The sequence below is a fragment of the Somniosus microcephalus genome, chromosome 1 (genome assembly GCF_052327205.1).
Source record: "Somniosus microcephalus isolate GS21.2 chromosome 1, FLI_Smic_1.0, whole genome shotgun sequence".
Lineage (NCBI taxonomy): Eukaryota > Metazoa > Chordata > Chondrichthyes > Squaliformes > Somniosidae > Somniosus > Somniosus microcephalus.
Genome location: NC_140987.1, coordinates 70,771,282 through 70,797,334, shown reverse-complemented (window position 1 = coordinate 70,797,334; position 26,053 = coordinate 70,771,282). Strand labels below are relative to the sequence as shown.

Here is a 26,053-nt window from a genome sequence, read left to right as displayed (position 1 = left end):
TCCGCTTTGCCTTGTCTGTGCGTTCAGATGAAAACGAGTGTTTTGAGGAGAAATTTCAGCAAGGTGTACATTTTACATTTGCCTCAACCTTAGAATATTCTGATGATTATGTTGTGAAGAGTAGTACAACTGGATCGTCTATAGTGACCCATCTGTACGATGGGCCTGATAGCCAAGTTGGAGGAGCTGGGGAAGACAGAAGTTTTTGCAGTACATTATAAGTACGTTGCCTATCTTCTAAGTTGTGGAAGGCGACAGATGCCTTAACTCAGTATTAGGAACAGCATGTCTGAGTTGCGTGCTAATTTTGGTGAGTCGGATGTCATTTAACAAATCCAACTGGAGTCCAAGTTGACCAAGACTCACTTCTAAAGTTGCCCTTAGTCTCAAGCCAACTTGTGGGTCTAAGTTGGATGTAATGTTTGGGTTACCGATTGGATTAGCCTGGCAGTAGCGCTGTAGAAATGTGGGGAGTAGGTGCAATGTTTTTCAACTCCTTCTACTTTACCACGAATGAGGGGCCAACAAAGAAACAAATGATTCAACTGAAAAGCTTGTTGAGCTTGCGGTGTTAGAGCAGGAGCTGTAGCCTTTGCAGCTGATGAGTGGGCCTACAGTGCATTTTCAGTGCAAGATTTATTCCTGTAATCCTCGATACGACGTTGTTTATGAATGAAGAAGATCAAGGAGAGTGGGGGTCTCAACCATGAAGCAAACATCAGAGGAGGACCTCTCCTATCTGGACCTCTGCAAGGAGGAGTCATGCTGCTGAAGACTCTCACTTTATCAGGGAGGTAGTCACCGAGCTCGGCCATTTCCTGCTGCCACTTACCTGGAGGTGCGGTCAAGCACCAGGGCTGCTATAACCGATGCACTGAAAGCGACATTCACGTAAATTCTTCACCTTGCAACTATGTTCAAGCAAGATCGTGGGTATAAGCAAAGATGCTGTCAAGCACAGCAGCCGAGAGATCCCAGATACCCTCCACTGAAATCGCAGCACAATCACCGAATATCACCAGAAGTCGCAGGAGAGAGGCACCAATTTTGTGGCTTCCCTAGAACCTGAAGCACAATAGACTGCGTGCACATGACCATTTAAACATCAAGATGCAATTCCACATCTTTATATTGTGTTCCATGAATGTTCAGATCATCTGCGTCCTCAACCTCGAAGTCGTACTTGGTGCAGGTTCCTCTGTCACCACTCAGGATGGTGTCATCTTTCCAGGTGAGGAGAGGTTGGAAGACTGAAACTTGACGCCTGTACATTACCCTCAAATCCCAACACAGAACAGGTACAATAGGCCCAGATTTAACTGACAGTGGAAGCCGAGGTAGTTGGGAAACCATCCAGCCATCCACGAAGTGAGGCCTGGGACATTTGAACTCCCGAGCTTCATCTTATAGGCCCCATCATTCTCCCACCTGAAACCAACAGGAAGCACTGGATGGCCAGATGGTAGGAGTGGGATTTCGATCGGCAGGAGGCTACCACCGGAGACCCAAAGGAATGGTCACCAGCAGTCAAGTAAGTAGTTAGGAGGGGGTTTGGATGGTATCGCAGTCAGGGGGAGATGAAGGGAAGCCTTGGGCAGAGGAGGCCCAAGGCTTCCTTGTGTGACCCGGAGGATACCTCCTGCTCCTCTTGGCCTGCAAGGAAACATTTTTTTTTTTTAAATAGCTTACCCTTTCGGAGCCTCTTCTGGTCCTGTATCCACTTTCTGCCAGTTTGGCCTGGCAGGGAAGCCACAACGGCTCTCCCCGTATAGGCCTTGTGTTAAAATTGCAGTCGGGCCCCAAAGGCGATATCAGAGCCCGATCTGCATATTTAAAGACCCCTGCTGGTTAAAATTGCTACCTGCAGGAAGGCGGCGCGATCGGGGTGGTGGGGGGAGGTAAGTCACTGCGGCCATTTTATCTGCCCACTCTGCCCGGTTTCCATGGAGTTAAAATCGGCTCTAATGAATCACTCAGGTGCCGGTGGATTTCAGAAGAAATCTTTGGGTTTTGAAGCAGTGCTTTCGATTTATAGTTGTACTTTGAGCACTGCACAGTGGCACAATTGACAGAGGCCTACTCATGGACTTGAGAGAGGAGCAGCAGCAACACATGGAGGAGGAAGTTGAAGATGAAGATGTGCAGTAGTCACCTCCAGCAGAGATGCCTGGGTTTGAGGGCAAATCAGCTTACCAATCTCTGACAACTCTCTCGACTGTTGAACGACCTTTTCCTCTACCTGTGCTGTTGTTGCTTCTTATTCCCACTTCAACCCTCATCAGCATCAGCACATACCAGAACATGCCTCAATGGACTGGGGTTGCGCAGTTCCGCAGTATGCTTTTCTGGCTTGTGCCAGGAGCACAGAAGAAGAATTCTCTTAATTGTAACAATAAAATGATTGACTGCCGGACACTGATGCAGTTGAATGTTGTTATTGGTGTGAGAGTGAGTGTAGGGAATAGAAGTATAGAGATATGCTTCCTGTGCTAGTGGTCCTTGACCTCATACTCATTCGAGGGGAGTAAACACCCAGCGGAAAGCTTCCGGCGCTGGGCCTGGCTCCAAGGTCTGCGTACTCGCTCCTTAAGACTCCGCTGACCAGCTTGTGCCATTGAGGGTCAGCAGCTGCTGCAAGGATGTCCGATGCCGCTATAAAGGGGCAAAACATGTTGTGGGAACAATGAGATGTCACTTGTGCAGAGCCAGAGGCTGAGACGAGAGGCCAGTTTGTGATGCTGGATACACGCTGCTACTTGAGGGGAGGTCCTCACAGTGATCAGTGCTCTGCGTGAGCAGAGAGCAATGTAATGCCACAAAGCCCCTCAACCCCTTCTTAATGCTTGTCTTCCACTTTGTTCCAAGTGTCTTGAAGCTGCAGACTATGGCATCTTGCAGCAGCAGAAAGGTCTCAATGACAATATTTGTGCATGTACCCCAGCCTCCATTGTAGGTGCCACTGATGTGTCAGTTTGCTGGTCAAGGTACATGTTCCATCATGACATCCTTAAAGTTTTTCATGGTATTAGTGATCTGGATGCATGGCTCATAATTCCAGCAGCTAATGCAAGTAGGCAAGCAGCTGACTCCTCTATTCTTCTTCTGCTTAAGCAGTCCCTCAGAACCGAAGATGACTTGCTTCCACATTAAAAATGAGTTCTCAGGTGACTGATGAGTCCAACGCGGGAGCTGCAGTCTCTGTCACAGGTGGGGCAGACGGTGGTTGAAGGGGCGGGTGGGCGGGGTGCTTGGGTTGACGTGCGCTCCTTGCGCTGGGCTTCCGCTTGCTCCCGGTGAAGAGACGCGAGGTGTTCGCCGCCTTCCCGGATGCTTCTTCTCCACTTTGTGCGGTCTTGTGCCAGGGATTCCCAGGTGTCAGTGGGGATGTTGCACTTTTTTAAGGAGGCTTTGAGGGTGTCCTTGAAGCGTTTCTTCTGCTCACCTGGGGCTCTCTTGCCATGCCGGAGCTCTGAGTAGAGCGCTTGTTTTGGGAGTCTCGTATCGGGCATGCGGACGATGTGACCCGTCCATCGGTGCTGATCGAGCATGGTCAAAGCTTCGATGCTGGGGATGTTGGCCTCAGCGAGAACATAACGTTGGTGCGCCTATCCTGCCAATGAATTTGCAGGATTTTGTGGAGGCAGCATTGGTGGTACCTCTCCAGTGCTTTGAGATGCCTGCTGTATATGGTCCATGTCTCTGAGGCATACAGGAGGGCAGGTATCACAGCTGCTCTGTAGACCACTCTCTTCCTCAGGCGACTGAAGGCTGCACTGGCACACTGAAGGCGGTGTTGGATTTAGTCATCGACGTCTGCCCTTGTTGACAGTAGGCTCCAGAGGTATGGAAAGTGGTCCACGTTGTCCAAGGCCTTGTCGTGGATTTTGATAATCGGGGGGCAGTACTGTGTGGTAGGGGCAGGTTGGTAGAGGACCTTTGTCTTACGGATGTTTAGTGTAAGGCCCATGCTCACGTACGCTTCGGTGAAGGTGTTGACAATGGTTTCGAGTTCGACTTCCGAGTGAGCGCAGACGCAAGCGTCGTCTGCATACTGTAATTCGACGACAGAGGATGGGACGACTTTGGATCTGGACTGGAGGCGACGGAGGTTGAACAGTTTCCCGTTTGTTCTGTAAATTAGCTTCACTCCAGCGGGGAGCTTACTGAGGGTGAGATGGAGCATTGCAGCAAGGAAGATCGAGAAGACCGTTGGTGCGATGACACAGCCTTGCTTGACCCCGGTTCGTACGTGAATTGGGTCTGTGGTGGAACCGTTGGTCAGGATCACAGCTTGCATGTCATCGTGAAGCAGGCGGAGGATGGTGACAAACTTTTGAGGGCAGCCGAATTTGAGGAGGACACTCCATAATCCCTCACGGTTGACAGTGTCGAAGGCCTCCGCTATTGGTGCATTAAAGATTGTTCCTTTATATACCAGGCACGGTGAGGTCTGAATGCCTGAGCATTACTGCACAAGTGGCCATGGCTGACGCTTCCTTGTAATAGCACCAACTATTACAAACCATCAATCTCCCATCATACCTACCCTTACAAACCCTCAATCTCCCATCATACCTCCCCTTACAAACTCTCAATCTCCCATCATACCTCCCCTTACAAACCCTCAATCTCCCATCATACCTCCCCTTCCAAACCCTCAATCTCCCATCATATCTACCCTTCCAAACCCTCAATCTCTCATCATAGCTACCCTTCCAAACCCTCAATCTCCCATCATATCTACCCTTCCAAACCCTCAATCTCCCATCATATCTACCCTTCCAAACCCTCAATCTCCCATCATATCTACCCTTCCAAACCCTCAATCTCCCATCATACCTACCCTTCCAAACCCTCAATCTCCCATCATATCTACCCTTCCAAACCCTCAATCTCTCATCATATCTACCCTTCTAAACCCTCAATCTCCCATCATATCTACCCTTCCAAACCCTCAATCTCCCATCATATCTACCCTTCTAAACCCTCAATCTCCCATCATATCTACCCTTCCAAACCCTCAATCTCTCATCATAGCTACCCTTCCAAACCCTCAATCTCCCATCATAGCTACCCTTCCAAACCCTCAATCTCCCATCATATCTACCCTTCCAAACCCTCAATCTCCCATCATACCTACCCTTCTAAACCCTCAATCTCCCATCATACCTACCCTTCTAAACCCTCAATCTCCCATCATACCTACCCTTCTAAACCCTCAATCTCCCATCATATCTACCCTTCTAAACCCTCAATCTCCCATCATATCTACCCTTCCAAACCCTCAATCTCCCATCATATCTACCCTTCTAAACCCTCAATCTCCCATCATATCTACCCTTCCAAACCCTCAATCTCCCATCATAGCTACCCTTCCAAACCCTCAATCTCCCATCATATCTACCCTTCCAAACCCTCAATCTCCCATCATACCTACCCTTCCAAACCCTCAATCTCCCATCATATCTACCCTTCCAAACCCTCAATCTCCCATCATATCTACCCTTCCAAACCCTCAATCTCCCATCATACCTACCCTTCCAAACCCTCAATCTCCCATCATATCTACCCTTCCAAACCCTCAATCTCCCATCATACCTCCCCTTACAAACCCTCAATCTCCCATCATACCTCCCCTTACAAACCCTCAATCTCCCATCATACCTCCCCTTACAAACCCTCAATCTCCCATCATATCTACCCTTCCAAACCCTCAATCTCTCATCATATCTACCCTTCCAAACCCTCAATCTCCCATCATACCTATCCTTCCAAACCCTCAATCTCCCATCATATCTACCCTTCCAAACCCTCAATCTCCCATCATATCTACCCTTCCAAACCCTCAATCTCTCATCATACCTCCCCTTACAAACCCTCAATCTCCCATCATACCTCCCCTTTCAAACCCTCAATCTCCCATCATATCTATCCTTCCAAACCCTCAATCTCCCATCATACCTCCCCTTACAAACCCTCAATCTCCCATCATACCTCCCCTTCCAAACCCTTAATCTCCCATCTTATCTATCCTTCCAAACCCTCAATCTCTCATCATACCTCCCCTTCCAAACCCTCAATCTCCCATCATACCTCCCCTTATAAACCCTCAATCTCCCATCATACCTACCCTTCCAAACCCTCAGTCTCCCATCATATCTACCCTTACAAACCCTCAATCTCTCATCATATCTACCCTTTCAAACCCTCAATCTCTCATCATATCTACCCTTTCAAACCCTCAATCTCTCATCATATCTACCCTTCCAAAACCCTCAGTCCTACCCTTACAAACCCTCAGTCCTACCCTATACTGGAACATGTCCTGAATCTCCTAGTAAATTTTATTGACCACATTCCCCTCATCAATCTTGAAATAATTTCATCAGATGTTTCTCACAACTAAAGGCACTGGTTTGTGGTTTTCATGGACACCTTGGAATCCATGAAATAGAATGGTATTTCGATATATTCAGTTGGTGTAAACCAGCTGTGCTACTTACGGCCTCTGCTCTCATTAGAAAAATATGAATTGTTGGGAGGGCGCTGAGGACCTGCTTCAGTGCTGTCAGGCTAACTGGTCTGTAATTTCTACTTGCTTAAAATCTGTTACATCTGTAACATTTTCCAGTTCTGATGAAAGGTCATAGACCTGAAACATTAACTGTGATTCTCTCTCCACAGATGCTGCCTGACCTGCTGAGTATTTCCAGCATTTTCTGTTTTAATTTCAGATTTCCAGCATCAGCAGTATTTTGCTTTTGTAATTTCTGGGATTCTGTCTCATTTCACCCCAGAGACTTGAGTACACAATCGAGGCTGTCACTTCAGTACAGTACTGAGGGAGTGTTGCACTGTTGGAGGTGCCGTCTTTCCGATGAGATGTTAAAATGAGATCCCATCTGCACTTTCCGGTGGACGTAAAAGATCCCAAAGCCCTATTCAGTGAAGGGCAAGGGAGTTCTCCCAGTATCCTAGCCAACATTTATCCCTCAACCAACACCTAAAAAAAAGATATTCTGGTCATTTAGTTCATTGCTGATTGTGGGACCTTGCTATGCACAAATTGGCTGCTGTGTTTCCTACATTACAACAGTGACTACACTTCAAAAGTACTTCATTAGCTGTAAAGTGCTTTGGGGCATCCCAAGGTTGTGAAAGGTGCTATTTAAATGCAAGTCTTTCTTACTTTTTCCAGGCAAATACACATTTGTTTCTCAGTATAAACCTTAATAAGATCTTAACAAGCAGATTTTATTTCACTACTCTCCTCACACCCATTTAGGCTGTAAGCATAAGTGCGAGTAGCAGTTGTAATGGAAGAGAAGCCCTTTCTGCTTTTACTTCCCAGTTTATTAACAGCTATCTTTCTCACCATCCAGACCAAAACACACCCATTAAGGTGCAATAGTTCTGTCTGATGGCCCTTTCTCATGCCCTCCTGAACACTTCCCTTCTAATGTTTTAATTGTGGGATCCCGGATGTTCCTTGACTTCTACGTTACACGCCAGACTTTGTTCATTAGTGAAGATTAGATCCAACATAGATTTTTACTTCACTGGCTGTTCAATAAGCTCAACAAGGAAACAATCCTACACAATCTCCTCTAGTCAGGCAAACCTCAGGGTTCCCAGATCCATGCACTATTGTCCAGAATGGTTTACTCTTGCCCTAAAGTCAACTTGTTTTTCAGAAATCCTACTTGGTGTCATAGTATTTTGATCTCCCTGTCAATTTCCTGGCTTAATAAGGTCTCTGTCCTGCACGTCTTTCTTCAGCTCGTATATTTCCAGTTCTGCTGTTTTCCCAGTTAATACCTAGTCATCCATTCTTCTTTCTCCCACCATTCATTTCCCCTTAAGTATATCCTCCTTACTTCATCCTCACCTTCCTCAGAAACACCTTCCATGTTATCCAGTATCTGGAACCTGTTTGAAACTTTGTTTTCCTGCATTAATTCCCTCCTCTCTTACCGCTTTTCTTTACTGTTACCTATTGACAGTCCCCTCACCCCATCTCTTTCCTCTATCATTTTCCTAGCAGGCACCTCTTGCTGGTCAACCCACTCAGCTGCCTAAGCTACTGAGACCAGGATCAGCCATGCATCATCAATGGTCTGCTTACACTCACTGATCTGCTCTCAAAACCAATACCTGTTCCTTCAGAATCTTAATTAGCAAGGTTCACAGAACAATCCAGAGTGACCGCCACAACTCTTGCTACAGTAAGAGTTATCACAACACACACAGATCATTGGTCACACATTATACTCCAGCTCCTGTGTCACTAAGAGTATATTTACACACACACAAGCCACTGGTTTATCTTCATATACTCCATCCCGTAGATTTGTGCTCTTCTCCGTATGCCAGCTGCCAGTGATACTGAGGTACAGAGCAGTGAAAGGCCATGCAGAATGATAGGCTACAATTTACAAGAACAAATTTACAACCATCAATGCATATTTTGTCGTTCATTTGCATCTTATCTAGAAAGTTCCACAGGACAGTGAAACAATGGAAACCAGAAGTATTGATTTTGTGCTATGCATAAAATCTAAATGCAGGACACTTTTTTCCTGATTCAATTAAAAAATATGCAAAAAAAATTCTAATTAGATTGGGGTACAGTAGTGAGTTCCTTGGTAAATTTAAAAGAAAAAATCATGCAAAAACTTTCAAAACGTTCTTAGTAGTGTCCTTGCAACCAAAAGTTCCAGCTTAATTTTTTAGAGACTCCTCAAAGGCCTGCAAACGAGTGCAATTAGAGGAAACTCCCAATGGTGATTAACTCTTCCTGGGGGTGTGGCCAGTTTTGTGGGCGGGGCCTTCTTCGAGCGCAAAAGATTGTGGAAAGTCGATTTGCACTAAACGCAATTTGCACTTAAGATTCCACAATCTTTTGCACCAGTTACGCCGATATCGGGGGAATTGTGCCGAAAAAAAAGCGCAATCGAGTGGAAATTCCAGGCCGCAGCAATATTCTATTTGCAAAAACCAGAAGGGTGGCCATTACTGGGTTGTGCCTTCCAGGTACATCAGCGTTCTGATAGTTCCAGCTAAGCCAAGCACCAGAGACACACACTCTGCACAGAAGCATCAGCAGCTTTGCAGATTTAGGCTCTGTTCGCAGTTTAACAAATGGCTCCACAATATAATTGCAGTTGTGTTCTGATTGGCTCATCCATTGTGCGTGCATTCCAATGAATTTAATTTCATGCATTCCTAAAAGCTGTGACTAGACCAACGGAAAGAAACTTGTCTTTTTTTCTGGTATAAAAAGAGTTTCACTCCCACTCAGTATCACCCGTTGTGCTGCAGACTTCTGATGCAGGAAACTCAGTATATGATTGAGCACACAAAACGCCAGGGGAGAATTAAACAGAAGGAAACTACAATGGGCAAGTTGTACAAGAAATGGTTGTGTTTTATTGCAAATGAATAATGCTTTATACTTTTCTTTGCAGGTTGAATTTGAGCAGAGGGCACCAGACTGTCGGCTTGGCCAGACGGATGGCCATCCATTCTCAGGGGTGACTGCTTGTGTAGATTTTTGTGCCCATGCTCACAGAGATTTGCACAACATGCAGAATGGCAGCACAGTGGTATGTACAAATTCACTTCTTAAGCATTTTGTTCCAATCACAGACCTTCCAACTTACTCACCCGCACTTAAGTCACTTACCTGCTCTTAACTCAATCTGCCACATTTGTAGAACTCAATCACGAGCACGTAACTGAATCACCTCCTATTAACCCAATCACTTGTACTTCACTGAATCACCAGCACTTAACCATTATCATTTAACTCAAATCACCCAGATTTCATTCAATCACCTGCACTAACCCAATCACCTGCACTAACCCAATCACCTGCACTAACCCAATCACCTGCACTAACCCAATCACCTGCACTAACCCAATCACCTGCACTAACCCAATCACCTGCACTAGCCCAATCACCTGCACTAACCCAATCACCTGCACTAGTCCAATCACCTGCACTAGCCCAATCACCTGCACTAACCCAATCACCTGCACTAACCCAATCACCTGCACTAACCCAATCACCTGCACTAGCCCAATCACCTGCACTAGCCCAATCACCTGCACTAGCCCAATCACCTGCACTAGCCCAATCACCTGCACTAGCCCAATCACCTGCACTAGCCCAATCACCTGCACTAGCCCAATCACCTGCACTAGCCCAATCACCTGCACTAACCCAATCACCTGCACTAACCCAATCACCTGCACTAGCCCAATCACCTGCACTAGCCCAATCACCTGCACTAGCCCAATCACCTGCACTAGCCCAATCACCTGCACTAACCCAATCACCTGCACTAACCCAATCACCTGCACTAGCCCAATCACCTGCACTAGCCCAATCACCTGCAGTAGCCCAATCACCTGCACTAGCCCAATCACCTGCACTAGCCCAATCACCTGCACTAGCCCAATCACCTGCACTAGCCCAATCACCTGCACTAGCCCAATCACCTGCACTAACCCAATCACCTGCACTAACCCAATCACCTGCACTAACCCAATCACCTGCACTAGCCCAGTCACCTGCACTAACCCAATCACCTGCACTAGCCCAATCACCTGCACTAGCCCAATCACCTGCACTAGCCAAATCACCTGCACTAGCCCAATCACCTGCACTAACCCAATCACCTGCACTAACCCAATCACCTGCACTAGCCCAATCACCTGCACTAGCCCAATCACCTGCACTAGCCCAATCACCTGCACTAGCCCAATCACCTGCACTAGCCCAATCACCTGCACTAGCCCAATCACCTGCACTAGCCCAATCACCTGCACTAGCCCAATCACCTGCACTAACCCAATCACCTGCACTAGCCCAATCACCTGCACTAGCCCAATCACCTGCACTAACCCAATCACCTGCACTAGCCCAATCACCTGCACTAACCCAATCACCTGCACTAGCCCAATCACCTGCACTAGCCCAATCACCTGCACTAACCCAATCACCTGCACTAGCCCAATCATCTGCACTAACCCAATCACCTGCACTAGCCCAATCACCTGCACTAACCCAATCACCTGCACCAACCCAATCACCTGCACTAGCCCAATCACCTGCACCAGCCCAATCACCTGCACCAGCCCAATCACCTGCACTAGCCCAATCACCTGCACTAGCCCAATCACCTGCACTAGCCCAATCACCTGCACTAGCCCAATCACCTGCACTAACCCAATCACCTGCACTAGCCCAATCACCTGCACTAACCCAATCACCTGCACTAGCCCAATCACCTGCACTAGCCCAATCACCTGCACTAACCCAATCACCTGTACTAGCCCAATCATCTGCACTAACCCAATCACCTGCACTAAACCAATCATCTGCACTAACCCAATCACCTGCACTAAACCAATCATCTGCACTAACCCAATCACCTGCACTAGCCCAATCACCTGCACTAGCCCAATCACCTGCACTAGCCCAATCACCTGCACTAACCCAATCATCTGCACGAGCCCAATCACCTGCACTAGCCCAATCACCTGCACTAGCCCAATCACCTGCACTAACCCAATCACCTGCACTAACCCAATCACCTGCACTAGCCCAATCACCTGCACTAGCCCAATCACCTGCACTAACCCAATCACCTGCACTAACCCAATCACCTGCACTAGCCCAATCACCTGCACTAACCCAATCACCTGCACTAGCCCAATCACCTGCACTAGCCCAATCACCTGCACTAGCCCAATCACCTGCACTAGCCCAATCACCTGCACTAGCCCAATCACCTGCACTAGCCCAATCACCTGCACTAACCCAATCACCTGCACTAGCCCAATCACCTGCACTAACCCAATCACCTGCACTAACCCAATCACCTGCACTAACCCAATCACCTGCACTAGCCCAATCACCTGCACTAGCCCAATCACCTGCACTAACCCAATCACCTGCACTAACCCAATCACCTGCACTAGCCCAATCACCTGCACTAACCCAATCACCTGCACTAACCCAATCACCTGCACTAACCCAATCACCTGCACTAGCCCAATCACCTGCACTAGCCCAATCACCTGCACTAGCCCAATCACCTGCACTAACCCAATCACCTGCACTAACCCAATCACCTGCACTAGCCCAATCACCTGCACTAGCCCAATCACCTGCACTAGCCCAATCACCTGCACTAGCCCAATCACCTGCACTAGCCCAATCATCTGCACTAACCCAAACACCTGCACTAACCCAATCACCTGCACTAGCCCAATCACCTGCACTAGCCCAATCACCTGCACTAGCCCAATCGCCTGCACTAACCCAATCACCTGCACGAACCCAATCACCTGCACTAGCCCAATCACCTGCACTAACCCAATCACCTGCACTAACCCAATCACCTGCACTAGCCCAATCACCTGCACTAACCCAATCGACTGCACTAACCCAATCACCTGCACTAACCCAATCACCTGCACTAGCCCAATCACCTGCACTAGCCCAATCACCTGCACTAGCCCAATCACCTGCACTAACCCAATCACCTGCACTAGCCCAATCACCTGCACTAGCCCAATCACCTGCACTAGCCCAATCACCTGCACTAGCCCAATCACCTGCACTAGCCCAATCACCTGCACTAGCCCAATCGACTGCACTAACCCAATCACCTGCACTAGCCCAATCACCTGCACTAGCCCAATCACCTGCACTAACCCAATCACCTGCACTAACCCAATCACCTGCACTAGCCCAATCACCTGCACTAACCCAATCGACTGCACTAACCCAATCACCTGCACTAACCCAATCACCTGCACTAGCCCAATCACCTGCACTAGCCCAATCACCTGCACTAGCCCAATCACCTGCACTAACCCAATCACCTGCACTAGCCCAATCACCTGCACTAGTCCAATCACCTGCACTAGCCCAATCACCTGCACTAGCCCAATCACCTGCACTAGCCCAATCACCTGCACTAACCCAATCGACTGCACTAACCCAATCACCTGCACTAGCCCAATCACCTGCACTAACCCAATCACATGCACTAACCCAATCACCTGCACTAACCCAATCACCTGCACTAACCCAATCACCTGCACTAGCCCAATCACCTGCACTAGCCCAATCACCTGCACTAACCCAATCACCTGCACTAGCCCAATCACCTGCACTAACCCAATCACCTGCACCAGCCCAATCACCTGCACCAGCCCAATCACCTGCACTAGCCCAATCACCTGCACTAGCCCAATCACCTGCACTAACCCAATCACCTGCACCAGCCCAATCACCTGCACCAGCCCAATCACCTGCACCAACCCAATCACGTGCACTAACCCAATCGCCTGCACTAGCCCAATCACCTGCACTAGCCCAATCGACTGCACTAACCCAATCACCTGCACTAGCCCAATCACCTGCACTAACCCAATCACCTGCACTAGTCCGATCACCTGCACTAACCCAATCACCTGCACTAGCCCAATCACCTGCACTAGCCCAAACACCTGCACTAACCCAATCACCTGCACTAGCCCAATCACCTGCACTAACCCAATCACCTGCACTAGCCCAATCACCTGCACTAGCCCAATCACCTGCACTAGCCCAATCACCCGCACTAACCCAATCGCCCGCACTATCCCAATCACCTGCACTAACCCAATCACCTGCACTAGCCCAATCTCCTGCACTAACCCAATCACCTGCACTAGCCCAATCACCTGCACTAGCCCAATCACCTGCACGAGCCCAATCACCTGCACTAGCCCAATCACCTGCACTAACCCAATCACCTGCACTAGCCCAATCACCTGCACTAACCCAATCACCTGCACTAACCCAATCACCTGCACTAGCCCAATCACCTGCACTAGCCCAAACACCTGCACTAGCCCAATCACCTGCACTAGCCCAATCACCTGCACTAGCCCAAACACCTGCACTAGCCCAATCACCTGCACTAGCCCAATCACCTGCACTAGCCCAAACACCTGCACTAGCCCAATCACCTGCACTAGCCCAATCACCCGCACTAGCCCAATCACCTGCACTAGCCCAATCACCTGCACTAGCCCAATCACCTGCACTAGCCCAATCACCTGCACTAGCCCAATCACCTGCACTAACCCAATCACCTGCACTAGCCCAATCACCTGCACAAACCCAATCACCTGCACTAGCCCAATCACCTGCACGAGCCCAATCACCTGCACTAGCCCAATCACCTGCACTAACCCAATCATCTGCACTAACCCAATCACCTGCACTAGCCCAATCACCTGCACTAGCCCAATCACCTGCACTAGCCCAATCACCTGCACTAGCCCAATCACCTGCACTAGCCCAATCACCTGCACAAACCCAATCACCTGCACTAGCCCAATCACCTGCACGAGCCCAATCACCTGCACTAGCCCAATCACCTGCACTAACCCAATCATCTGCACTAACCCAATCACCTGCACTAACCCAATCACCTGCACTAACCCAATCACCTGCACTAGCCCAATCACCTGCACTAGCCCATAGCCCAATCACCTGCACTAACCCAATCACCTGCACTAGCCCAATCACCTGCACTAACCCAATCACCTGCACTAACCCAATCACCTGCACTAGTCCAATCACCTGCACTAGTCCAATCACCTGCACTAACACAATCACCTGCACTAGCCCAATCACCTGCACTAAACCAATCATCTGCGCTAACCCAATCACCTGCACTAGCCCAATCACCTGCACTAACCCAACCACCTGCACTAGCCCAATCACCTGCACTAACCCAATCACCTGCACTAACCCAATCACCTGCACTAGCCCAATCACCTGCACTAACCCAATCATCTGCACGAGCCCAATCAGCTGCACTAGCCCAATCACCTGCACTAACCCAATCACCTGCATTAGCCCAATCACCTGCACTAGCCCAATCACCTGCACTAGCCCAATCACCGGCACTAGCCCAATCACGTGCACTAACCCAATCACCTGCACTAGCCAAATCACCTGCACTCGTCCAATCACCTGCACTAGCCCAATCACCTGCACTAGCCCAATCACCTGCACTCGCCCAATCACCTGCACTAACGCAATCACCTGCACTAGCCCAATCACCTGCACTAGCCCAATCACCTGCACTAGCCCAATCACCTGCACTAGCCCAATCACCTGCACTAGCCCAATCACCTGCACAAACCCAATCACCTGCACTAGCCCAATCACCTGCACTAGCCCAATCACCTGCACTAACCCAATCATCTGCACTAACCCAATCACCTGCACTAACCCAATCACCTGCACTAGCCCAATCACCTGCACTAGCCCAATCACCTGCACTAACCCAATCACCTGCACTAACCCAATCACCTGCACTAGCCCAATCACCTGCACTAGCCCAATCACCTGCACTAGCCCAAACACCTGCACTAGCCCAATCACCTGCACTAACCCAATCACCTGCACTAGCCCAATCACCTGCACTAGCCCAATCACCTGCACAAACCCAATCACCTGCACTAGCCCAATCACCTGCACTAGCCCAATCACCTGCACTAGCCCAATCACCTGCACTAGCCCAATCACCTGCACTAACCCAATCACCTGCACTAGCCCAATCACCTGCACTAGCCCAATCACCGGCACTAACCCAATCACCTGCACTAGCCCAATCACCTGCACTAGCCCAATCACGTGCACTAGCCCAATCACCTGCACTAGCCCAATCACCTTCACTAACCCAATCACCTGCACTAGCCAAATCACCTGCACTCGTCCAATCACCTGCACTAACCCAATCACCTGCACTAGCCCAATCACCTGCACTAGCCCAATCACCTGCACTAACGCAATCACCTGCACTAGCCCAATCACCTGCACTAGCCCAATCACCTGCACTAGCCCAATCACCTGCACGAACCCAATCACCTGCACTCGCCCAAACACCTGCACTAACCCAATCACCTGCACTAGCCCAATCACCTGCACTAACGCAATCACCTGCACTAGCCCAATCACCTGCACTAGCCCAATCACCTGCACTAGCCCAATCACCTGCACGAACCCAATCACCTGCACTCGCCCAAACACCTGCACTAACCCAATCACCTGCACCAGCCCAATCACCTGCACTAACCCAATCACCTGCACTAGCCCAATCACCTGCACTAGCCCAATCACCTGCACTAACCCAATCACCTGCACTCGCCCAAACACCTGCACTAGCCCAATCACCTGCACCAGCCCAAACACCTGCACTAGCCCAATCACCTGCATCAGCCCAATCACCTGCTCTAACCCAATCACCTGCACTAGCCCAATCACCTGCACTAACCCAATCACCTGCACTAACCCAATCACCTGCACCAGCCCAATCACCTGCACCAGCCCAATCACCTGCACCAGCCCAATCACCTGCACCAACCCAATCACCTGCACTAACCCAATCACCTGCACTAGCCCAATCACCTGCACTAGCCCAATCGACTGCACTAACCCAATCACCTGCACTAGCCCAATCACCTGCACTAGCCCAAACACCTGCACTAACCCAATCACCTGCACTAGCCCAATCACCTGCACTAACCCAATCACCTGCACTCGCCCAATCACCTGCACTCGCCCAATCACCTGCACTAGCCCAATCACCTGCACTAGCCCAATCACCTGCACTAACCCAATCACCTGCACTAGCCCAATCTCCTGCACTAACCCAATCACCTGCACTAGCCCAATCACCTGCACTAGCCCAATCACCTGCACTAACCCAATCACCTGCACGAGCCCAATCACCTGCACTAACCCAATCACCTGCACTAACCCAATCACCTGCACTAACCCAATCACCTGCACTAGCCCAATCACCTGCACTAGCCCAAACACCTGCACTAGCCCAATCACCTGCACTAGCCCAATCACCTGCACTAGCCCAATCACCTGCACTAGCCCAATCACCTGCACTAGCCCAATCACCTGCACTAACCCAATCACCTGCACTAGCCCAATCACCTGCACTAGCCCAATCACCTGCACTAGCCCAATCACCTGCACTAGCCCAATCACCTGCACTAACCCAATCACCTGCACAAACCCAATCACCTGCACTAGCCCAATCACCTGCACTAGCCCAATCACCTGCACTAACCCAATCACCTGCACTAGCCCAATCACCTGCACTAGCCCAATCACCTGCACTAACCCAATCACCTGCACTAGCCCAATCACCTGCACTCGCCCAATCACCTGCACTAGCCCAATCACCTGCACTAGCCCAATCACCTGCAGTAGCCCATAGCCCAATCACCTGCACTAGCCCAATCACCTGCACTAACCCAATCACCTGCACTAACCCAATCACCTGCACTAACCCAATCACCTGCACTAACCCAATCACCTGCACTAGCCCAATCACCTGCACTCGCCCAATCACCTGCACTAGCCCAATCACCTGCACTAGCCCAATCACCTGCAGTAGCCCATAGCCCAATCACCTGCACTAGCCCAATCACCTGCACTAACCCAATCACCTGCACTAACCCAATCACCTGCACTAGCCCAATCACCTGCATTAACCCAATCACCTGCACTAACCCAATCACCTGCACTAGCCCAATCACCTGCACTAGTCCAATCACCTGCACTAACCCAATCACCTGCACTAGCCCAATCACCTGCACTAACCCAATCACCTGCACTAGCCCAATCACCTGCACTAACCCAATCACCTGCACTAGCCCAATCACCTGCACTAACCCAATCATCTGCACTAGCCCAATCAGCTGCACTAACCCAATCATCTGCACTAGCCCAATCAGCTGCACTAGCCCAATCACCTGCACTAACCCAATCACCTGCATTAGCCCAATCACCTGCACTAGCCCAATCACCTGCACTAGCCCAATCACCTGCACTAGCCCAATCACCTGCACTAGCCCAATCACCTGCACTAGCCCAATCACCTGCACTAGCCCAATCACCGGCACTAGCCCAATCACGTGCACTAGCCCAATCACCTGCACTAACCCAATCACCTGCACTAGCCTAATCACCTGCACTCGTCCAATCACCTGCACTAACCCAATCACCTGCACTAGCCCAATCACTTGCACTAGCCCAATCACCTGCACTAACGCAATCACCTGCACTAGCCCAATCACCTGCACTAGCCCAATCACCTGCACTAACCCAATCACCTGCACTCGCCCAAACACCTGCACTAGCCCAATCACCTGCACCAGCCCAATCACCTGCACTAACCCAATCACCTGCACTAGCCCAATCACCTGCACTAGCCCAATCGCCTGCACTAACCCAATCACCTGCACTAGCCCAATCACTTGCACTAACCCAATCACCTGTACTAGCCCAATCACCTGCACTAGCCCAATCACCTGCACTAGCCCAATCACCTGCACTAGCCCAATCACCTGCACTAGCCCAATCACTTGCACTAACCCAATCACCTGCACTAGCCCAATCACCTGCACTAACCCAATCACCTGCACTAACCCAATCACCTGCACTAGTCCAATCACCTGCACTAACCCAATCACCTGCACTAGCCCAATCACCTGCACTAGCCCAATCACCTGCACTAAACCAATCATCTGCGCTAACCCAATCACCTGCGCTAGCCCAATCACCTGCACTAACCCAATCACCTGCACTAGCGCAATCACCTGCACTAACCCAATCACCTGCACTAACCCAATCACCTGCACTAGCCCAATCACCTGCACTAACCCAATCATCTGCACAAGCCCAATCAGCTGCACTAGCCCAATCACCTGCACTAACCCAATCACCTGCATTAGCCCAATCACCTGCACTAGCCCAATCACCTGCACTAGCCCAATCACCTGCACTAGCCCAATCACCTGCACTAGCCCAATCACCTGCACTAGCCCAATCACCTGCACTAGCCCAATCACCTGCACTAGCCCAATCACGTGCACTAGCCCAATCACCTGCACTAACCCAATCACCTGCACTAGCCTAATCACCTGCACTCGTCCAATCACCTGCACTAACGCAATCACCTGCACTAGCCCAATCACCCACCTGCACTAACCAAAGCACCTGCACTAACCAAAGCACCTGCACTAGCCCAATCACCTGCACTAACCCAATCACCTGCACTAGCCCAATCACCTGCACTAGCCCAATCACCTGCACTAGCCCAATCACCTGCACTTGCCCAATCACCTGCACTAACCCAATCACCTGCACTAACCCAATCACCTGCACTAGCCCAATCACCTGCACTAGCCCAATCACCTGCACTAACCCAATCACCTGCACTAGTCCGATCACCTGCACTAACCCAATCACCTGCACTAGCCCAATCACCTGCACTAGCCCAATCACCTGCACTAACCCAATCACCTGCACTAGCCCAATCACCTGCACTAGCCCAATCACCTGCACTAGCCCAATCACCTGCACTAGCCCAATCACCTGCACTAGCCCAATCACCTGCACTAGCCCAATCACCTGCACTAACCCAATCACCTGCACTAGCCCAATCACCTGCACTAACCCAATCACCTGCACTAGCCCAATCACCTGCACTAGCCCAATCACCTGCACTAACCCAATCACCTGCACTAGCCCAATCACCTGCACTAGCCCAATCACCTGCACTAGCCCAATCACCTGCACTAGCCCAATCACCTGCACTAGCCCAATCACCTGCACTAGCCCAATCACCTGCACTAACCCAATCACCTGCACCAGCCCAATCACCTGCACTAACCCAATCACCTGCACTAGCCCAATCACCTGCGCTAGCCCAATCACCTGCACTAACCCAATCACCTGCACTAGCCCAATCACCTGCACTAGCCCAATCACCTGCACTAACCCAATCACCTGCACTAGCCCAATCACCTGCACTAGCCCAATCACCTGCACTAACTCAGTCATTTACATTGAACTAAATCAGAATCACTCACATTTAAATCAAAAACCACATTTAATTCAATCACCAGCATTAATCATCTGCACTTAAGCAATCACAGGCACTTAACTTAAACACCCATATTTAACTCAATCACTTGCACGTAACTCAACCAACACCATTTAACTCAGTCAGCCATATTTAATTCAGTCATCAAAAATTAACTCAATCGTCTGCACTTATTTGAAGCCCCCATATTTAATTCGATCACCAGCATGTTTTAATGTAATAGACTTCATAGAATCATAGAAATTTACAGCCCATCGTGTCCATGCCAGCCGACAAAGAGCTATCCAGCCTAATCCCACTTTCCAGCTCTTGGTCCGTGGCCCTGTAGGTTACAGCACTTCAAGTGTACATCCAAGCACTTTTTAAATGTGGTGAGGATTTCTGCCTTTTCCATCCTTTCAGGCAGTGAGTTCCAGACCCCCACCACCCTCTGATCTCCTCTACACTTCCTACCAATTATTTTAAATCTATGCCCCCTGGCTATTGACCCCACTGCTAAGGGAAATAGGTCCTTTCTATCCACTCTATTTAGGCCCCTCATAATTTTATACGCCTCAATAAGGCCTCCCCTCAGCCTCCTCTGTTCCAAAGATAACAAATCCAGCCTATCCAATCTTTTCTCATAGCTAAAATTCTCCAGTCCAGGCACCATCTTCATAAATCTCCTCTGTACCCACTCTAGAGCAATCACATCTTTCCTGTAATGTGGTGATCAAAGTTGCACACAGTATTCTAGCTGTGGCCTAACTAGTGTTTGATACAGTTTAAGCATAACCTCCCTGCTCTTGTATTCTATACCTCAACTAATAAAGGCAAGTATTCCGTATGCCTTCTTAACCACTTTATCTACCTGGTCTGCTACCTTCAGGGATCTGTGGACCTGCACTCCAAGGTCCCTCTGATCCTCTACATGTCTCAGTATCCTACCATTTAATGCCTTGTTAGCCCTCCCCAAAATCATTACCTCATACTTCTCCAGATTGAATTCCATTTGCCACTGCTCTGCCCACCTGACCAGTTCATTAATATCTTCCTGCAGTCTACAGCTTTCTTCTTCATTATCAACCACACAGCTGGTTTTAGTATCATCTACAAACTTCTTTATCATACCCCCTACATTCAAGTCTAAATCATTGATATATACCACAAAAAGCAAGGGACCCAGTACTGAGCCCTGCAGAACCCCACTGGAAACAGCCTTCCAGTCACAAAAACACCCATCAACCATTACCCTTTGCTTCCTGCCTCTGAGCCAATTTTGGACCCAACCTGCCACTTTGCCATGGATCCCATGGGCTTTTACTTTTGTGACCAGTCTGCCATGTGGGACCTTATCAAAAGCCTTGCTAAAATCCATATACACTATATCAAACAAACTACCCTCATCGACCCTCCTTGTTACCTCCTCAAAAAATTCAATTAAGTTAGTCAGACACGACCTTCCCTTAACAAATCCGTGCTGACTGTTCTTATTTGATGACTTAGATTACGGGTAGATTGTGTATAAATCTGTAGAGTTTGTGACAGTCCAGAACCTCTATAAATGTTGAGTAGTTCCTGAATCTCAATTACCTGCACTAACTGAATCACCTACAGTGATGTGTAGTTATTGTGGCTACACTTTGGGCAATTGGCAGCCTTCACCCTCATTAAATTTTTCTTGGTTAGAATCACCACAACCATCTAAAATGTTTCAGTTACAGGGCAACTTTGAGTTACACTTTGCAGCCCTGCATTCAGTGTGCGCACATGGAGACCCTGATGTTAAAAGTGGCTTCATAAAAGAGCAGAACTGAATGGGTTTCTCTTTATAGCAAGTGCTAAAGTAATATTATTCAGTGTCAAACACATGATGGGAGGGGTGAAAATTTAACATTTTTACCTTTTTTACCACCCTGGGCCACGCAACATTCATTAAAGAGACAGTGTGTATTTACAATCTCTCCATGGAGACATGTTTTAAATTTAAGTGTGGAACTGTTACGTCAGGCTTTCTGGAAGGCCTGCCAATGCACCAAGCATTTCATTATGCATACATATTAGCGTTCTTCTGTAGATCGCCCCATCAAAGTCCACATCTGAGTCCTCTACAGGAGAACTCGTGTGCGACTTCACCTTCCAGGGAGCTAGCACCAGCACTACCCTTGCCCCCTGCCCTGGCTGCAGGCCACTCATGTCTGGTGTCTCACCACATGCAGATCCCGCCTCTAACCTATCCTCTAAACTACTTGGAGTGTCAGTATCTGAGCTGATGGTTGCTATTGTGAAATCGAGTGATGGTGCTATGTCTTCTTCATCAGTGCCTTGGTGTTTTTCTATTTCATGTTCCTCTATCCGTGCTTGGCCAGGTGTCAGTTCTTGGTTATCTGAAAGGAGAAAGGCACAAGGGTAAGGTTGTTGTGGGGGGGTGGCGGGGGGTGGGGGGGAAGCAAGAGGTGCATGCCTACACCATGTGCAGCTTGTAAATCAGAAGGTTGTGGGATGAGGGGGAAGTAGGATATGAGAAGGAGGATTACGTATGAGGATACCGGCATCTTGTATTCTTTCAGCCCCGCCGCTGGCCAAGGGCTCAGTGATGTGCCGTGGGGGTCAGGTTATGCTGGCATGCCTGTCCCCCGCAGGTTAGGACCTGCTGGCGCTGGTTGTGAGCCACCCTTTCCTGCAAGAGAAAGGAAAGTGTGTCAGTGAGTGTGGTGCAATGTGTTTGGGTGATATGCCTGTCATGTTGGAATAGCTGACAGTGTGTGCATGTGAAATGTGGGTGTGAGGCTCGCAGCAGTGGTAAGTGTGAGGGTGAGGTGAAACAATAAATGTGAGGTATGAGTCATGTTTGGTAGAGATTGTTGGTAGGTGAGTGATAGGGGTGTGGTGCATTGGGCAGTGTGTGAGGTTAGTGGTGCAGATGGTGGGATATGGCATTTGAAGATAAATTCACTGACCTTGACCACTCATGTGAAGTCATAAAAATTCTACCTGCACTGTGTCCAGGTCCTCAGGGCTATACTGCTGGCATTCACCACAGCAGCTATCTGCACCCATTGGATTTTACACATTTGTCTGGCCCCCAGTGGAAACAGGACCTCTCAAGTTGACTTCCTGCATCACCTCCAGTGCAGCATCGGAGAACGTTTGTGCACTCTCTCTCCCTTGTTGTGACATCATTGGTGTTTTTTCCTCCTCTCACTCTCTTCTCCAGCCAATCGAATGAGCTGCTGCAGGCAGAATGCACCTCCCCTTTAAGAGGTGCAGACTGCCTTTAAGAAGTGCAGGTTAGCTTTAATTGGTGCTAGCCTCACACGAACTTGGGCCCCCTGCTGAGCGTTCAGCCACTCAGCAGCGCGTTCAGTGCTGGGCTGAATGCCACAATCATGCTAATCAGCAGGCAGCACGAAGTTAAGTGCTACCTGCATTCCTTTGAACAGGCGTGGGTTGATCACGCATCATGATTCTGGGGGCAAATGAATTTTTAGCCTAAAATCACCAAAGTTCCTTGCTGTGTGACCTCTCCCTCATGTTTTTCACAATGATTTCAAAAGAAGTTGTTTGGCAGTATTACTAAGAAGGTGAAGGTGTTTTCCGCTCCTAGGTTGGATTTTTCCCACTGTTAGGAGCACAGAATCCCATTTGGGCTCAGATACAAGTTAAGTTGTACAACAAAGATATTTATCAATGAAAAAAAATATGTTGAATGCTGTTTTTCACTAACACGCGCAGGTTTGTACACTTACCAAAGAAGACAATCGGGTTATTGGCCAAATACCAGACGACGAACAGCTCCACGTGTTGCCTTTGTACAAAATCTCTCCTACCGATGAGTTTGGAAGCGTGGAAGCTCAGGAGGAAAAGATCAAACAAGGTGCTATTCAGGTGCTAAACTCCTTCCCCCGTGTGGTGAGAATGTTGGCCAATCCTGTCAAGACCGGGCGACAAAAGAAGGAAGCCAAGAAGGCGGCTGCAGCGGCCGCAGCAGCGGAGAGGCTCTTGCATCAGGAGAACAGCGCTGCGAAAGCAGAAAAGGGCCATTCAACAGCAGCACGATCGAATCAGACCGGCTCGGAGAAGGCAGCAGCCAACCAGCAGATGCCAAGTAATTTAGGTAAAACCAATTCCAGATTTTCAGCCACTCTCTCTAGACTTGCCTGGAGTTGTATTTTAAACATTAAATGCCTGCCTTCCCCACGTGACATTTAGATGTTTCGACGTTTCCCTGATGTAGCACAATACCATAATTGGAGGATTACTGTCATCTATGGACATGAAGTCTTTTAAGAATGTGAGCCCTGAATTGACAGCGTGAAACACTAACAAGAGAAAGCTCAACATGTTTGTCTGAAATTCAATTCTCTGCTGTTTGAGCTGAGGTCCTAGCCCATCTAAATTAAATGGGTTAACTCCTCTATTAAAACAGCAGAACGGGAACTTCAAACAAATACAGTAAGCATTAGTTTCCCACGGTCTAAATTCAGAGCCATGTAATTTAATAAATTATTCACAATTTAATAAATAATTTGTGTAATGCCTTTAAAATCAATAATGCATTCGATATATTTTGGCTTCATGCTGCAGTATGACTTATTATTTCCTTTCTCTCTTTTCTTCGCTGTACAGCACTGTCTTTCACTGTACATCATTAATTCTTCATTGTACTTCACAGTACTTCAATGTACAGTACATCACATTCTTCAATACACTCCACTATACATCATTATACTTCACTGTACTTCTTCAGTGTATTCTGTATCTATATTTCTTCACTGTACTTTTTAAGCTGTGCTGCTTTACCAAAGCGTCAGCCATGGCTCAGTGGTAGTACTTTCACCTCTGAGTCAGAAGTCATGGGTTAAAAGCCCCACTCCAGAGACTTGAGCACATAATCTATGCTGACACTCCAGTGCAGTACTGGGAGAGATTATCACTAAAACAGGTTATCTAGTCATTATCACATTGCAGTTTTCTGGACCTTGCTGTGCACAAATTGTCTGTCACATTTCTTACATTACAATAGTGACTACACTTCAAAAGTTCTTCTTGGCTGTGAAGAACTTTGGGATAGTCTGAGGTCTTGAAAGGCGCTATATAAATGTAATTTCTTTTTTACTTCAAGATGCCTCTTCACTGTGCTTGACCTGAAATGGATTAACAAACAAATTAAGAGCTAAATATAGAGGAAAAATAAGCTCTACAAATACAGCAGGAAGAAAAGGGAAGGGATTCACTGGGATGAAAAGGAAGGAACACATTAAAAGGGCAATCAGAGGGGCAAAGAGGAACCATAATAGCAGAGACTGAACACAACAGTAACGAGCAGTCCAGGAAGAGGTGACAAGCCTAATCTTGAAGTAAAAAAGAAATTACATTTATATAGCACCTTTCAAGACCTAAATGAGCTTGAAACTATCTAACATCATTGTGGGATCCCCACCATTATAAGGACTGCAGCAGTTCAAGGAGAAGGCCCACCCCCACCTTCTGAGGGCAATTAGGAATGGACAATAAATGTGTCTTTTCTGGTTTCACCCACATCCCAAAACTAAACTGAGGAGGATTACAAAATCATAAATATTCAAAATGATTTCAAACTCCAATTATTCACAAGGAAAGACATAAGTAATATGCCCTCATCAAACAGAAATAACCAAAGTAAAACCAGTAAACGATATAAAGAGACGGAAATCCTAGATAGGCTAAATGGGCTTAAAACAAATAAATCCCAAGTGATAGATTGTCTTTACTCCAGAGTGCTTAGACTATGGAGAGCATCTATGGAGAGACCTGGCTCAAAAAAGAACAGGATTAGTTATTAAATATTTCTGGATATAAGGGCCTAGAAATTGAGTGGGGTTAGCGCCCAATTAGAGGCGCTAGAGGGCCTTGCGCCGGAATTATAGCCGCTTCGGAAATTGATTTGGGCCCTACCATCGGCGTTAGCCGGTAGCGCTGCACCGGCACCGATGACGTCATCGGTGTGCACAGCGTCCCGGTTGCCGTGGTAACGCGGCCGGACGCCGAAATTCAGTTGCGGCCGCCTCGCCCGTGGCAGCCGCAACCAACGATTTTTCAAAAGTTTC

At 48.5% G+C, this 26,053-nt stretch overlaps 1 protein-coding gene across 2 annotated transcripts in view; it reads left to right on the top strand.

Moving 5' to 3' along the window:
- tet2 (tet methylcytosine dioxygenase 2) overlaps positions 1-26,053 on the top strand; it is a 219,431-nt gene that overhangs the window by 156,622 nt on the left and 36,756 nt on the right. For both annotated transcript variants that reach the window (XM_085983008.1, XM_085982999.1), the window contains 2 exons: positions 9,468-9,605; positions 23,700-24,081. In XM_085983008.1, coding sequence (XP_085839134.1) covers positions 9,468-9,605; positions 23,700-24,081 — 520 coding nt within the window. The remainder of the gene's footprint in view (positions 1-9,467; positions 9,606-23,699; positions 24,082-26,053) is intronic.